This window comes from Carassius auratus, chromosome 12, assembly GCF_003368295.1.
Source record: "Carassius auratus strain Wakin chromosome 12, ASM336829v1, whole genome shotgun sequence".
Lineage (NCBI taxonomy): Eukaryota > Metazoa > Chordata > Actinopteri > Cypriniformes > Cyprinidae > Carassius > Carassius auratus.
Genome location: NC_039254.1, coordinates 16,528,781 through 16,543,828, shown reverse-complemented (window position 1 = coordinate 16,543,828; position 15,048 = coordinate 16,528,781). Strand labels below are relative to the sequence as shown.

At 40.6% G+C, this 15,048-nt stretch overlaps 1 protein-coding gene across 1 annotated transcript; it reads left to right on the top strand.

The window, feature by feature from the left end:
* Positions 1–11,502: 11,502 nt before the first annotated feature.
* On the top strand, positions 11,503–14,221 carry LOC113112186 (uncharacterized protein K02A2.6-like). The gene is given in 2 exon segments (XM_026277626.1): positions 11,503–12,362; positions 12,364–14,221. Coding segments are annotated over 2 exon segments (2,676 nt in total). The 5' UTR covers positions 11,503–11,544.
* The last annotated feature ends 827 nt before the right edge of the window (positions 14,222–15,048 follow it).

Below are 15,048 nucleotides of genomic sequence, written 5' to 3'. Positions count from 1 at the left end.
AGGACCCACTCCACGAAAGCGGCGAAATCCTCTCAGGGACCGTTCGCTGGTAGGCGTGCCTTACCCAATTCCCCGACCGCTCGCTCTCAATTTTCTACTACACCAGCCTGAGCGAGCGGTCGGGAATTGGGTAAGGCACGCCAGATCAAGAAAGTCCCTGGTATGGTCCTCCAGCGAACTAAATGGTCCAGTTGCTCCAGGCATAGGAGTCAGACTGCTAGAATCGCCATTCCGGGAGAGGGAGGAAAACAAAAACCAAAAAGAAAGAAAAACGCCGCTAACTAAACTGTTTGGGTCCGTGATTCTGTTACAGTTGGGTATTAGCTGGTGTAGGAATAAAGTGCTCGAGGAGGGTCTTGATCAAATGAGAAGTTTACTGAACATCGAAGGAGATTACAGACTATATACAACACATTAACATCATTATAACATCAACTGAACTCACATACGGGCATGTTGATGTATTCAGGACAGGACTCTTATCAAACGCGTGAAGTTTGGAGCAGATCGGACATTGCTTGCCTGAATTAAAACAACTTCCTGTTTCACTGCATTATTAGCATGCTTTAGCACTAAGCTAAGTGTTGCTAGCATGTTTTATGTTTCTAGAATGTTGGCAGCCTATTAAGCACTTCCTGACACTTTTTAAAATGTTCCTAGGAGTTCATAACAGTGTTAACCTTGTCACTTCCTGTTGCCAGCAGGTGGTGCTATGACAATATAACTGAATTTGGGCATCGGTGTTTGTTCAGGGCATAACACCTCTTAAACGTGAAGTTTGGGGCAGATCGGACATTACTTGCCTGAGTGACAGCAACTTCCAGTTTTATAGTATTAAAAGCATGCTTTAGCACTTAGTTAATGTTGTTAGCATGTTTGAGAATATTTCTAGCATATTTAGCACACAATGGCAGGGCTCTGAACTCGATCAAGGAATGAAAACAAAAACTGGAAACGAATGAAACTTTGACAGGAACATAACCAGAAACAGAAACGAAATCAAATTTCATTGTTCCGAACAGAATCGAAAAATTTCAAATGGCCATTAACCGGTTAATAATGTTATTTTATCATTCCATTTAATATTTGAAATTTGCTGTCAATCAATCATGAATTCCAGCAGTAAGGCATATGCAAATGTAATGCTGAAGCCAACGAGTGAAATGTCCGCTCAGCTGTGAACTCATCATAGGCAAGTCTCAATGGCAATGCACCGCCTTCAGGGCCAAATTGGGCCTGATGTTGCAGCATAAAAGGGGCCTATTTTTTCTTGGCGTTGGTGCATTTGCATTCGACACTCAAGCAGCAGCATGCCTTTCCTGCCCAACTGAGGACCGCGGCTCTCCTTTGATTATTCCCAACTATGAGAAGCTCCGCTCGCCGGACTCATTGGACACCATCATGTACAGATGCGCAACCCAATTTCGACATTTGGAAATGTCTGAGAAAGATTCAACGATGACAAAAGCTCATACAAGCTCTGCTGATTCGTTCACAGTCACCGGTTGTTCGCATGAATGCAGCAAACTGTATCAGCTAATTTTGACCGATTAATAATCAGTTAAACGGTTCAGTAAATTATCAGTTTGCTGCATGGTTAAAATACACTACGCGTAAATAACACAAATGAACATCCCTATATATATATAGGGATGTTCATTTGTGTTATTTTTATAGGCAAAGAATATTGTTATAGGCAAAAAACGTTATTAACTGGTATTCCTTCCACCCGAACCAGTTTTGGAATTGTAATAATATCAGAGGAACACAGAACAGAAACGTTAAAATATCAATTCTGCTCTGAGTGAATCGATTGAATTTTATTTTATTTTTTATTTATTTTTTTGCTTTCAAGCCCTGCACAATGGCATATTTTTTTGTTTGCTAATATTGCATACCAGTGTAAAACATGTAACTTCCTGTTTCACTGCATTAATGGCATGATCCAGTACTCAGCTAAGTGAGCTACTAGAATGTTTAAGTATGTTTCTAACATGTTGCCAGTGTATTTAGCACTTGCTATAACCGAATACGGGCATGTTTCTAGCATGTTGCCAGCCTATTTAACACTTGTTGACACTTTGTAATATGTTCCTAGAAGTCCATAATAGTGTTAACCATAGCACGTCCTGTTACCAGCAGATGGCGCTATGATTATAACTGAATTTGGGCATGAGTATTTGTTCAGGACAGAACACCTATCACACGTGTGAAGTTTGGGGCAGATCGGACATTGTTTGCCTGAGTTACTGAATTGCCTTGAGCAACTTCCTGTTTCATGGTAAAATATAAAAAATGTATCAGGCTGCCAGGGACACAAAGGTCTTATGATGACCCTCACCAAATTTGAAGATAATCTGATTAAACTGTAGGAGGAGTTCGTCAAAGTACGAGGCATGGAAATTACAAAAACTGCACAAAAATCGTTTTAATTTAAAATAACTTACTTCCTGTTGGGTTTTGGATTTTGTATCTTGCCACACCCACTTCTGAAACTTGTATCAGATGTCAATTTTCACCAGTTCTGATGTGTGTGCAAAGTTTCATGAGTTTTGGAGCATGTTTAAACCCTCAAAAATTGAAGCCCTCATTTCGGAGAAGAAGAAGAAGAAGCGGAGGAAGAAAAATAATAAACAGAGCAATTCCAAGAGGGTCCTCGCTCCACCGCTGTTCGGGCCCTAAATAGACAGATAGATAAATAGATGAGAAATAGTAAACTTCTGATACATGTGGGACACAAAAGTGGAAACACTTCAGGAGTGTTGAAGTCATCTTCAGATTGGTTGAATTCTACAAGATATCCGCTAGACGTGTGGTTTCCGCCTGGAAACAAAGATCCCGTGGCGCAAAACCCCCTCACGAAAGAAAAAAGCTGTCATGTTTACAACTGTGATGACGAGCACTTATCAGGATCAACTAAATGCTGGATTTTCAAAAATATGTGAAATATTTAAAGTTCTTTAAAATCTTTAAAGTGCCCCTAGTTGTCACAGTTGTAATTAGTGCTAGGGATAGTAAATTATCTCTCCCTTGTGTCCTGCAAAATCACATCTGCTATCCTGCTAAGGAGAAATAGCCACTTTAGCCAGGTGTCACCCTTCTAGTAATGTCAAAGATTTTAGTTTTGTTAAGTTTTAGTTAGACCTCTGGTCTAAATGTTTATTAAATTAGATTTACAAAATGTTGTTTATAAACTTAATACAGTGTTTTATCAAATTTTTTCTGGGTACTTGTCTTCTGGTTTTTAATGATAATTTTCTACTTTTTTTTTTTAGAGTGCATCACAGCAGTACATTGTTTCACAAGCCATTTCAATTTCAGGCATACATACTAAGGTGGCTTGTCAGACTGACCTTCCTCTGTTTAGGACAGTTGCAACAAACCGAATTGGCTAAAATATCTGTTGGCACTCAACTTTTCCGGCAGTACACTGAAATATATATTTCAGACAATAAATTTGTTGTAGTTTTTTCCAGTCATACTCTGTGTTGTTTATCTTTGCACTACTTGCAAATTATTATATATATTAATGTTTTAATTATCAGGCTCACAGGCAACATGTTTCTTGCTTGAGTATTGGAACTGTAACAACTTCAACTTTCTGTGCGCCATTTTCATCAACACCTGTAAAGATTTATATTGATTTATAAAGATTGTGCTATTAAGAGGGTATACAAACAAAAGATAGAAAGGTACATTTACATGAGTAATTATTTTTCTTTTTATAGGTTTGTGCAAAGGTCTATGGTGACACAAAATACTTTGTTTTCAAAACATGTCTGCTTGAGCTTTTTGCAACCTGTCCTAAATGTAAGTCTAAGTCTGATGTGCAGACACAATGAATGGGTACATTTGTGACAATGAGCCAGCTTTGGCCCAAATGTAATTACCTCAGGAAATGGCAGAGCCAGCCGATAGTTTGAGGTACATCTGTTGGAAAAATACTCTTGTCAGCTGCCACCTATTTTACAGGAGGATCATTCATTCATGTATAGAACTTTTAGTGTGCACAATTTTAGATTGTGTTCTCTATATTACCATTTTACTTCTTTTCTGTATTCATAGATTTGCAAGACCATGGAGTTGTACATTTTCCAGTATAACACTTTCAAAAGACATTGTCTTATAGATTTGTAGAGCCAGCCATTATACACACTTTGTAAAATCATCACATTTTTGTCATGATATGTATAGCATTCAGCCAAATATGGTAGCTACACAGTAATGCACATGGAGAGCAAAATGATTTTGGACCTCCGGCTTCTTCAGGTATGTTACCTGTTTTATATAAAAACATGACAGACCTCTAAAATATTTTATTGCTTTTATTGCAAATTTTTTGCTGCATACCTAGAGCAATAAAGATGGTAGAAGTTATTACATGGAAGAAGAAGGCCTAAAGAGATTTCTGAATCTGTTGAAGTGTAAAAGTTTAGCTGTGGACTACATAGGGACCATGTCTACTGATCCGCTATGTCATCCACATCAGGACCAGAGAAAGTGGCCAAGTGGACTTCACTGGTGGACCATCTTCAGAATGTGCATGTGCACAACAATTCAATTTTTCCGAGATTTGAACATCCTGATCGAGCATCTAATAATCCAAAGAAATGGATTGAACTAGGTAATTATAGATGTTCATTCTATGCTATTAAATTTGAGTAATGTTTAACAAGTGCTATGCTATTATTACAACAATATTTAAAAAAATAATAATTTGTGATTTTTCTATTTGAATGTTATCTATTGTACAATAATACATTTTCATTACAATGTAGGGTTGCTGGCAATCCACAAGGTTGAAAAAATCCTATGCAAAAAATGCTTTCTCAAAGATGTCGAGAAGCTGTAACCATTTTAAAACTTCATCACTAGAGGCTTTCCACAGCCTGATCCTCTGCTTCACTGTAGCTTGCAGTACTGCATCACAACGAGAATGCAAACAGAGAACAAGGCAGTTCACAAAATGGTCTTCCCCAAGTCCAAAAAGGGGGACAATGCACTGGCCTTTGAAAACTGATCCAACATACAGTAAGTTAAGAAACTTTTTTAATGCAGTAAAGTAAAATATTTATTTACATATTTGACAGTCATTTTTGGGGGGCAGATTACATGGAGGAACTGTTGAGGCTCGTTTTCAACCCCACTCCATTTGTCGATCAGTTTAAGACAATCCCCATTCCCACAGATTTTGTTTGGAGTTTGAGAGACCATCAAAGGAGGAAAAAGTTGCCCACCGTGTCTCCAGATTCACTCAAGAGGTGGTCGGAAGCCAGCACACTGAACAGCCGAGTCTGGAAGCTCCTGGCATTTCTGGGCTACAACACAGGATGGAATTACAATTCAGACATGTCAACCCAAGTAGCCCCAGCACCAGCTAATAAAGCTGCGATACAACAGATGATGAAATTCCACAGAATATTTAAGATTCATGCCCAAATGGTAACATTGTAACAATTGTGACAAATTGTACATTTTTAATATAAAACTTTATTTCAGAACAAAACTGGGTTCAATGTCATCGTTTCTTGAGTTAAATTAGGTGAAAACATCTTAGTTTAAAAAAAAAAAAAAAAAACTCCATAACATTACACTAAAACTAAATATTGCAGAAATGTATTATTCAACCTGTCATACTTCGAAGGTTTTCTCCTTCTCTTGGCATTCTGATACAGCTCCCCCACACGTACACATTAAACAGTATGTGACCCTTTCCTTAACCTTAGGGGTTAATTAAATTAATTTATTTAACATGAATTCTGGATTCCCAGCTTTTGGATGGTGAATTGCGCCAGTAGCTCCTCTTTATAATTACATAAAAATATATTTTTTTATTTTATTTTATTTTTTCAAACAAACACAGAATTTATAACAAAATATATAACACCACAAATTGTTGCTAATGCACAAAGAAACCTCTTCTCAAGACATTATACAATACTAAACTGTCCGAAAAGGAGTGGGATGAAGCAATAGTTTATTCTTTTTCGCACCCCCTATGCACTTTCAAACGTTCTTTAATATATTACATCCGTCCCTTTTCTTTTCTATATTTCTACCCATTTAACTAATTCATAATTACTAAACACCAACTTTACTCCAAAACACCATTCTTACTATAATCAAGACAGTTAACATTTTAACCCTCACAACAAAGTTTTTAGACTTTGATATAAACTGTTTCATGTTTATACAATGCTTTAACCCCTGCTCCAAACCATTCCACAACCACACCCCACAAACAGAAATACACATACTTTTTAAAGATGTTCTTATATTAATCTTTTTAAAATTTGACTCTTCCTTCATGTTGTACCTACCCTGCCTTTCCAGAATGTTTTTTTTTTTTTTTTTTTGCAAATTCCCCGGAAGTAACTTCTTTCTTGATTTAAATTTAATTGGTGCAGTTTTAAATTTAACCAACTCAGTGAACTTCAGTATATTAGACTATAAAAATAATCAATTTGTCTCTTCCAGATATCCTACATTATTAATAATTCTAATTGCTCTCTTTTGTAATATACTTATCGATTGTAAATTGGTTTTGTAGGTATTTTCCTAGCTTACCATAACTTAAATACGGTAATATAAAAGTGTTGTAAATAATATGCACTGATTTCTTATCCAGAATATGTCTTTAAGAATTGCTATAGTCTTTGCCAGTTTTCCTTTAACATATTTTATTTGTGGCAAAACTTAATTTCATATACTCTTTCTATATTTATATTATCAATTTTCAATTCCACTTGAGGGTTTATTTTATAGCTTCTAAATAACAATCTTTGTTTTACTAATATTTAATGACAATTTATTTACATCAAACTACTGTTTTATTTTGTGGATTTCTATTGTGATCACTTCAAGAAGCTGTTGTAAATTATCCCCAGAACAAAAAAATATTTGTATCATCTGCAAATAAAATACATTTTAATATATCTGATACCCTACACGTCACTGATGTAAATGAAACAATTTTTGACCTAATACCGATCCTTATGTCAATCAAGGATAAAATAAGTTTTCCTCCTGTACCTGTCACACACAGACTCGGGAACAGAAGGTTACAGGTTTTTTTTTATAACAGTTATACATGTAAATCGGGAGAGATGCAGGGGTGAGAAAGCAGAGGAGTTGAGCAGGGTTTTGATGACTGGACAAAGGCTTTCTCGGTAACGATAATGGGGTGACCAGGATGAAGGAATAGTTACATACACCTCAGGGGAAACGCAGGAGAGGATATCTTGAAGGAGGGAATCGCTGGAGACATGCAGGAGGAATGCTTTAGGAACTCTGGAGGAACACAGGGGTCTAGGAGGATAGTGCTGACAAAGAGGTAGCTAGAGAGGTTAGTAGCAAGTCAATGCTAATAGCTTGAAACCAGGAGATTTCAACTGTGCAGCTACAAGATCGGACAAATGAAAGTGTCTTATTCGTGACCAGATGTGAATAATGTGTGTAACATGTCGATAGAATTGACCCGGAGGTAATATAGCCTCGGTTAATGACATAATCGGAGCGCGCCTGCAACACGGGCTATAAATAGATAAGCCACAGGTGCATCAACAGGATATTTTGAAGAGCAGTCTGAAGAGCAGTCCTGGGACATCTTCAGCATGGCAACACTTCGCAGCATCTCGTAACGCTTTCTCAGGGAACAAGGTTACAGTTAAGTAACCGGGAACATTCCCTTTCTAAAGCTACAGTCGATGCTGTGCTGCTCAGCGGATTAGGAACGAGAATATGCCCACGCCGCCGTGCTTGAAAATGTCTGGACCCCTAAGGTTGTGCAGGTGTGCTTCCAAACCATAAGAAAGCCTCAGACATTAGCTTGTGATGTTGACTCAAGGACATGAAAGCCCGGAGTACCATAAACGTCCACTATAGAATCTTATGAATGTGTGCGGAGAGGACCAACCTGCCGAATCACAAACCTTTTGTAAGCTGTTGTAAGCCGACCCTCTCAGTGGAAGAGGAACATGTTCTACCAATTTTAACACTTATTTTTAAAGGGGATGTTAGATGTTCCGTGTCCTGAAAGATGGCAGGAAACACTGGAACATATAATATCTCACCGAAAACCACAGCACTGAGATGATACAGATATGCGCTATGTACTGACTCCATTTATTTTTCTGACTAGGCTCAAGGGTACCCATCATATCGAACATGGTCCTGTTAAATCTTTAAGGCTGGGGATCACCTTGTGGGTGATAAGGTAAGGTTCTCCATTTCTTCACCCCTAGCATAGTCAGCATGTCAGCCACCAACTGCCTCTCAAAATCCCTGCCTTGGTCTGAGTGTATTTGAGTAAGAAGACCATAATATATTAAATACTTTTCCCATGATGTCTTTGACACTGTAGAAGCTTTTTGGTCCCTCGTAGGAAAAGCTTGAGCATAACATGTGTTTCACTTATTTGCAGTACCTGCAGAAGATGGATACACCTGCAGAAGTTCATTTAAAGGTCGGCACAACCTTGAGAAATCCTTCACAGAATGCAGGTTGTCTTAGGGTGACCATATGCGCCATTCATACGGGACACGTCCCAGCCAGGATTATTTTTTTTTAATTATTTTAATATTTCCTAAAATATCCAGGTTTTGGCTATTTGAACTGTGCAGATTGATTGTTGTGAATCATGAGAGCTATAAAGAGCAGAGCAGACTGCTTTTGCTTTTGAATCGCTTTTACGTGTATGTTCGTTCGTGACTTGAAGGATTGTGGTGCAATTTGTTTTAGTTTTTTTTGGATTTGTGCGCAGCGACGCTTCAAGTCAATCGAAAGAACAAACACGTGCGCATATTTGCATAGCTTTGATTGTTCCCTCTAGAGCTCACCTTCTCACACGCAGCCCCACGATTGGTCGACTATGTACAATATCTGCATGTTATTGGTCAAGCTGCTCTGGATGTTTAAGGCATTATTAAAATTCTGGCTGGGACGTGTCCCGTATGAACGGCGCATATGGTCACCCTAGGTTGTCTCTGTCACTGTCTGGGGCTGAGCCCAGGATACAACAGTCTCGATCTTGGAAGGATCAGTGGATATTCCATCTTGTGACACTTGACACTTGACACTTGTCAGGGGAGATCTTTAGTCCCTCATCTCTCAACCTATCAAGGGCTTTCAAAATAAGTCTTTTAAAACCAGCAGCCATATCACCCTGGAACCCAAGACCGGTTTCCCACTAAAGTTAAGTAGGGCTGAGCCTGGTCAGTACCTGGACAGGAGACCTCCTGGGAAAACTAGGTTGCTGCTGGAAGAGGTGCTAGTGAGGCCAGCAGGGAGTGCTCACCCTGTGGTCTGTGTGGGTCCTAGCGCCCCAGTGTAGTGATGGGGACACTATACTGTCAACAAGCACCGTCATTCGGGTGAGACGTTAAACCGAGGTCCTGACTCTCTCTGGTCATGTAAAATCCCAGGATGTCTTTTGAAAAAGTGTAGAGGTGTGACCTCGGCATCGTGGCTAAATTCGCCCATTGGCCCCCTACCATCATGGCCTCCAAACAATCCCCATATCCACTGATTGGCTTCATCACTCTGTCTCCTCTCCACCAGTAAACTGGTATGTGGTGGGTGTTTTGGTGCACTATGGCTGCCGTAGCATTATCCAGGTGGATGCTGCATACTGGTGGTGGATGAGGAGAGACCCCCTGACTATGTAAGGCAATATATAAAGAAAAGTGCTATATAAATGTAATGAATTATTGTTATTATTATTATTAAAAGGCACTTTTCGTCCTCATAGATTGTTCATCCAAAAATGATTAAATCATCCAAGTACACTAGCAGTTCCAAAAAGTTCATATCCCGACAGTGCGTTCCATTACTCTTTGGAAAGTGGCCGGTGCTCCGCAGATGCCTTGAGGCATTCTCTCAAATTCATAGAACCCCACCAGTCAGATGAACACTGTCTCCTCCTCCACAGTATTCGCTTGTTAAGTCTGACGTCATGTAGCAGCGCTTCCGTGTCCAAACACTCGATCAGTTACCACCAGGAAACAACAAAAGGTGCTAATATAAACTCACAATCTGATATAATACTAGCGAAAAGGTTATGATCTTTGTTATGTATGTAATATCGTTATTTCCCCATTGTGCCTGCGGGAGGCACTGCCACTTGTAATTGTGAGTTGTGTTCCTTAAAGTAATAAATCCAGAAGAAGAATAGTATCCCTGAATGTTGGTTGTGTTATTTGAACGTGGTTTAACCCAAGAGTTTTATATATGTTTTAGTCAGTTAAAACATAACATATTTGGCGACGAGGTGGATTTAAATGACCACGAAGCTACTAACTTACAGTGAATCGTAGTTAGGCGTTACGTTACCATACATTTTCTTTTCTCTGCGTAGCTTTAGTGTTCAGATTAGCTAGGATGGCTGCTGCCATTGGCCACATGGAAGCTTTTAATGAAAGCGTCGAACCGTGGACCACATACATCGAACGATTTGAACACTTCATAGAAGCAAATAGTATTGAGGCCGAAAAGAAAGTGCCTGTGCTACTCAGTGTGATCGGAGGAAAAACATATGGACTTCTCCGAAGTCTTATCGCGCCAGAAAAACCGGGAGAGAAAAGCTTCAAGCACATTACAGACACGCTACAGCAGCACTTCTCGCCGAAGCCCCTGGTCATCGCGGAGCGTTTTCGTTTCCATCGGCGGAATCAGGAGGAGAGCGAGTCGGTGACACAGTATGTTGCAGTGCTTAGAGGGTTGTCAGAACACTGTGAATTTGGGGGACATTTGGATGATGCACTTCGCGATAGATTTGTGTGTGGCCTAAAGAGTGAGGCTACTCAAAAACGCTTGTTGACTGAGTCTACGCTGACGTTTCAGAGAGCGGTAGAGTTGGCGGTCTCCATGGAAACAGCGTCACGTGAAGCACACCAACTCAGCGGATCACTGACGGTAAATGCACTGTCTTTATCAAAGAGTAAGACTGGGAACAAATGCAAACGATGCGGAAAAAATAACCATAATGATGATGATTGTTGGTTTAAAGACAAAAACTGTAATGTTTGTGGAAAAAAAGGCCATATCAGTCGCGTTTGCAGGAAAAGTAACGTTTATGATGACAGAAAAACAATGAGTGGAAAAACAGCAAAAGCTGCAAGGCCAACGAAAGCATTTAAGCAGAAAGGCTACATAAAAAAGGGAAATGTACACCGCCTTGATGCTGATGCAGTGTCTAATGAGGATGACACAGACTCAGATTTAGCTCTGTATAAACTGTCGCAGCCAGGAGAAAAGTCTAGTATCACCGTGAAACCAGAAATTGAAGGTACACCACTGGAAATGGAACTGGACACGGGCGCAGCAGTGTCATTGATCTCAACAGAGACTTATGATCGAATATTGAAACACCTGCCCCTATGCTCAACGGACATTGTTCTTCGAACATACACTGGGCAAGCATTGCGTCCTGAAGGTGTAATTGATGTGCATGTGAAATTGGGCAAGCAAACAGCTTTTCTTCCATTGTATATCGTGCAAGGAGACTATCCACCACTCTATGGCAGAGAGTGGTTGCGTCAGATCAAAATGAACTGGAAAGAAATTAAAGCAGTCAGATTGAAGACGCTCGAATCTGTGTTGCAGAAACATGCTGCTATTTTCTCTACACATTTGGGAGAAATGAAGAACATCACCGCTAAAATAACATTGAAACCTGAAAACAAACCCAAGTTTTGCCAGCCCAGAGTCGTTCCGTATGCTCTTCGTCCAAAAGTCGAAGCGGAGCTGAAACGTCTCACTGAAATTGGAGTATTGTCACCAGTAGAGCATAGTGAATGGGCTACTCCAATAGTTCCTGTTGTAAAGAAAAATGGAGACGTGCGCATCTGTGGTGATTTTAAGGTGACGATAAACCCTGTCTTACACATTGAACACTATCCATTACCGCGCATTGAGGACCTGTTTGCTTCATTAGCAGGGGGACAGTGTTTCAGCAAATTGGACTTGTCACATGCTTACCTTCAAATGAGGGTCGAAGAGGATTCCAGGAAGTTCCTTACAATTTCTACACAAAAAGGACTATTCCAGTACAATCGCCTTCCATTTGGGATCGCTTCGGCGCCAGCTATTTTCCAGAGAGCTATGGACCAAATATTACAGGGTCTGCCTAATGTCCATTGTTACCTGGATGACATTCTGGTTACCGGGCAGACTGAAGCTGAACACCTGGAAAACCTGGATGCAGTCCTTGGGCGACTGGAGCAGTTTGGGTTACGTGCTGAAAAAGGGAAATGTGACTTTTTCAAGGACTCACTGGAATACTTGGGTCACATAATTGATGCAGAAGGTTTGCACAAGTCACCTAAAAAAGTACATGCAATTGTCTATGCACCAATTCCATCAAACATCATTTAAAAAGGCAAAAGAACAATTGGTGTCACAAAATGTTTTGACACACTATGACCCTCAGAATGCAATTCGGCTTGCATGTGATGCATCACCTTATGGCATTGGTGCCGTCATTTCCCACATGCTACCCAGCGGTGAAGAAAAGCCAATAGCTTTCGCATCACGCACACTTAGCAAGGCAGAACAGAATTATGCACAGATTGAGCGCGAGGCTCTGGCCATAGTGTTTGGGGTCAGAAAATTCCATCAATATCTTTACGGACGGAAATTCACGCTTTTCACGGATCACCGCCCCCTTACTACGATCTTTGGGCCACAAAAAGGAATTCCGTCTATGGCAGCAGCACGGATGCAAAGGTGGGCATTACTTTTGTCTGCGCACAATTATACAATAGAGTACAAAAGAGCTGAGCATCATGCAAATGCTGATGGTCTTTCCCGTCTGCCGTTACAAGTAGAACACAGTGAGAAAATGGATGCAGTAGAGCTATTTTACCTCGAACAGATGGAGAAACTCCCTGTCAGTGCCACGGATATCCGACGTGAGACTATGAGTGACTCAACCTTGTCTACAGTCGTTGAAATGGTCATAAAAGGGACCCAAGCTGTCAACCTGACTGGTAATAATGAACTCTCACCTTTCATCTCCAAACGCGCTGAGCTGTCCGTCCAACACGGGTGCTTAATGCGGGGCATGAGAGTTGTGGTTCCCCTTAAGCTGCAGAAAAGAGTACTGGAGGAACTGCACACTGGCCATCCAGGAATAGTCAGAATGAAAGCCATTGCTCGCAGTTATGTGTGGTGGCCTGGTATTGATGCTGACATTGAACTGTGCGTGAAAATGTGTCAGTCATGTCAACAAATACAGAAAATGCCACCCCAAGCACCCCTCCACCCATGGGAGTGGCCAAGCAGACCATGGGAACGTATTCATGTAGATTTCGCTGGCCCATGTGAGGGTCACATGTACCTAGTCGTAGTTGATGCACATTCGAAGTGGCCTGAGGTGCAGTTGATGACATCAACAACAGCAGGGAGGACAATTGAAGTTTTGCGGAACCTTTTCAGTCATTATGGACTGCCTGAAGTCCTGGTGAGTGATAATGGACCACAATTTGTCTCTCAGGAGTTTGTAACTTTCCTGAAGGCCAACCATGTGAAGCATATCCGTTCAGCCCCATATCATCCTGCAACCAATGGGCAGGCTGAAAGGTTTGTTCAGTCGCTAAAACAAGCATTGAAGGCATCTAAGGGCTCTTCCACTGTTCAGAGACGGTTGGAAACATTCTTGCTGACGTATCGCAACACACCACATCCAACGACTAGAGAGGCCCCTTCTAGGTTGTTTTTGGGACGACAACTGCGCACTCGGCTGGATGCCTTGAAACCCAGTGTGACAGCTGCCGTGCGACTCTCACAGACCTCCCAGGTCCTCCGCCGTGCTGGTCGTTCAAAACCAAGACAGTTTGGAGTCGGCGATGCAGTTCTGGCTCGTGATTACAGAGGGAGAGAAAGACGGACATCAGGTGTGGTGACGGCTCAAAGTGGTCCAGTGTCTTATAATGTGGATGTAGGAACTTCTGCGGAATGGCGACGCCATGCTGATCAACTCTTGTCCATTCCGAATCAAGCAGCTGAAACTCAGGTGACACAACCACCTGACATCAGTGATGTACCGGTTCCTTTACAGACCTCTGTAAATGACACTTCTTCAGCACCACCAACCAGGGAACAGGATGTTAACAGTGACGCATCAGAGTCTCAGATAAATCATGGCAAACTCAACATTCCATCATTGCAGGTCAGACGTTATCCAGCCAGAGTGATTAAACTGCCCAATCGTCTGACATTATAAAGCCATGAGAAACTCCTGTTGAACTGAAATGTAATTAGTTATGTTAGTGAGCCTGTTCTGACAAGGGGCAGAATAATCCCCGAACTGGCTCGAGGCAAGAGGCAGTCTACCCTCTACCTCTAGTTAAAAAAAGAAAAAAAAAAAGGCATAATTTTTGAGTAGTTGAAAATGCATTGTTTTTCTTTTGTTTGTTGATTAAGAGGGGAGGAAATGTTATGTATGTAATATCGTTATTTCCCCATTTGTAACTTGTAATTGTGAGTTGTGTTCCTTAAAGTAATAAATCCAGAAGAAGAATAGTATCCCTGAATGTTGGTTGTGTTATTTGAACGTGGTTTAACCCAAGAGTTTTATATATGTTTTAGTCAGTTAAAAAATAATAACAATCTTAACCTTTAACTCCATACCGAAGTCCCATATAGCCAGACAATGAAAATATAAATATAAAAAAAATATCTAAAAATTATTTGTGTTTGGGACGCTGTGAGCACGGAGACTGTAGTGTATACCGTAAGTTTGAAAGCGTTTAGCTTAAATTATTAATATGAATAAACAGTGCTCATAAACGGCTGCTGAGGTCATATTCACAAGTGAAGCGAGTTGAGGCTTGGACCCGGAAACAGCACTTCTTACGTCATCACTTAACAACCGAATACTGGTCTGATACAGTCCATTGGTTGAGAGTCAGATGGTCCACACACATTCTAATCTTCCCAGACTTTTTGTGCACTACAACAATGGACGTTGCATAGGAGCTTCAGTACTCTCATATAATACCATTGCTCTGCGGTTCTTGTAAGTGCAGTCACACATCTTTGAAATCAGCG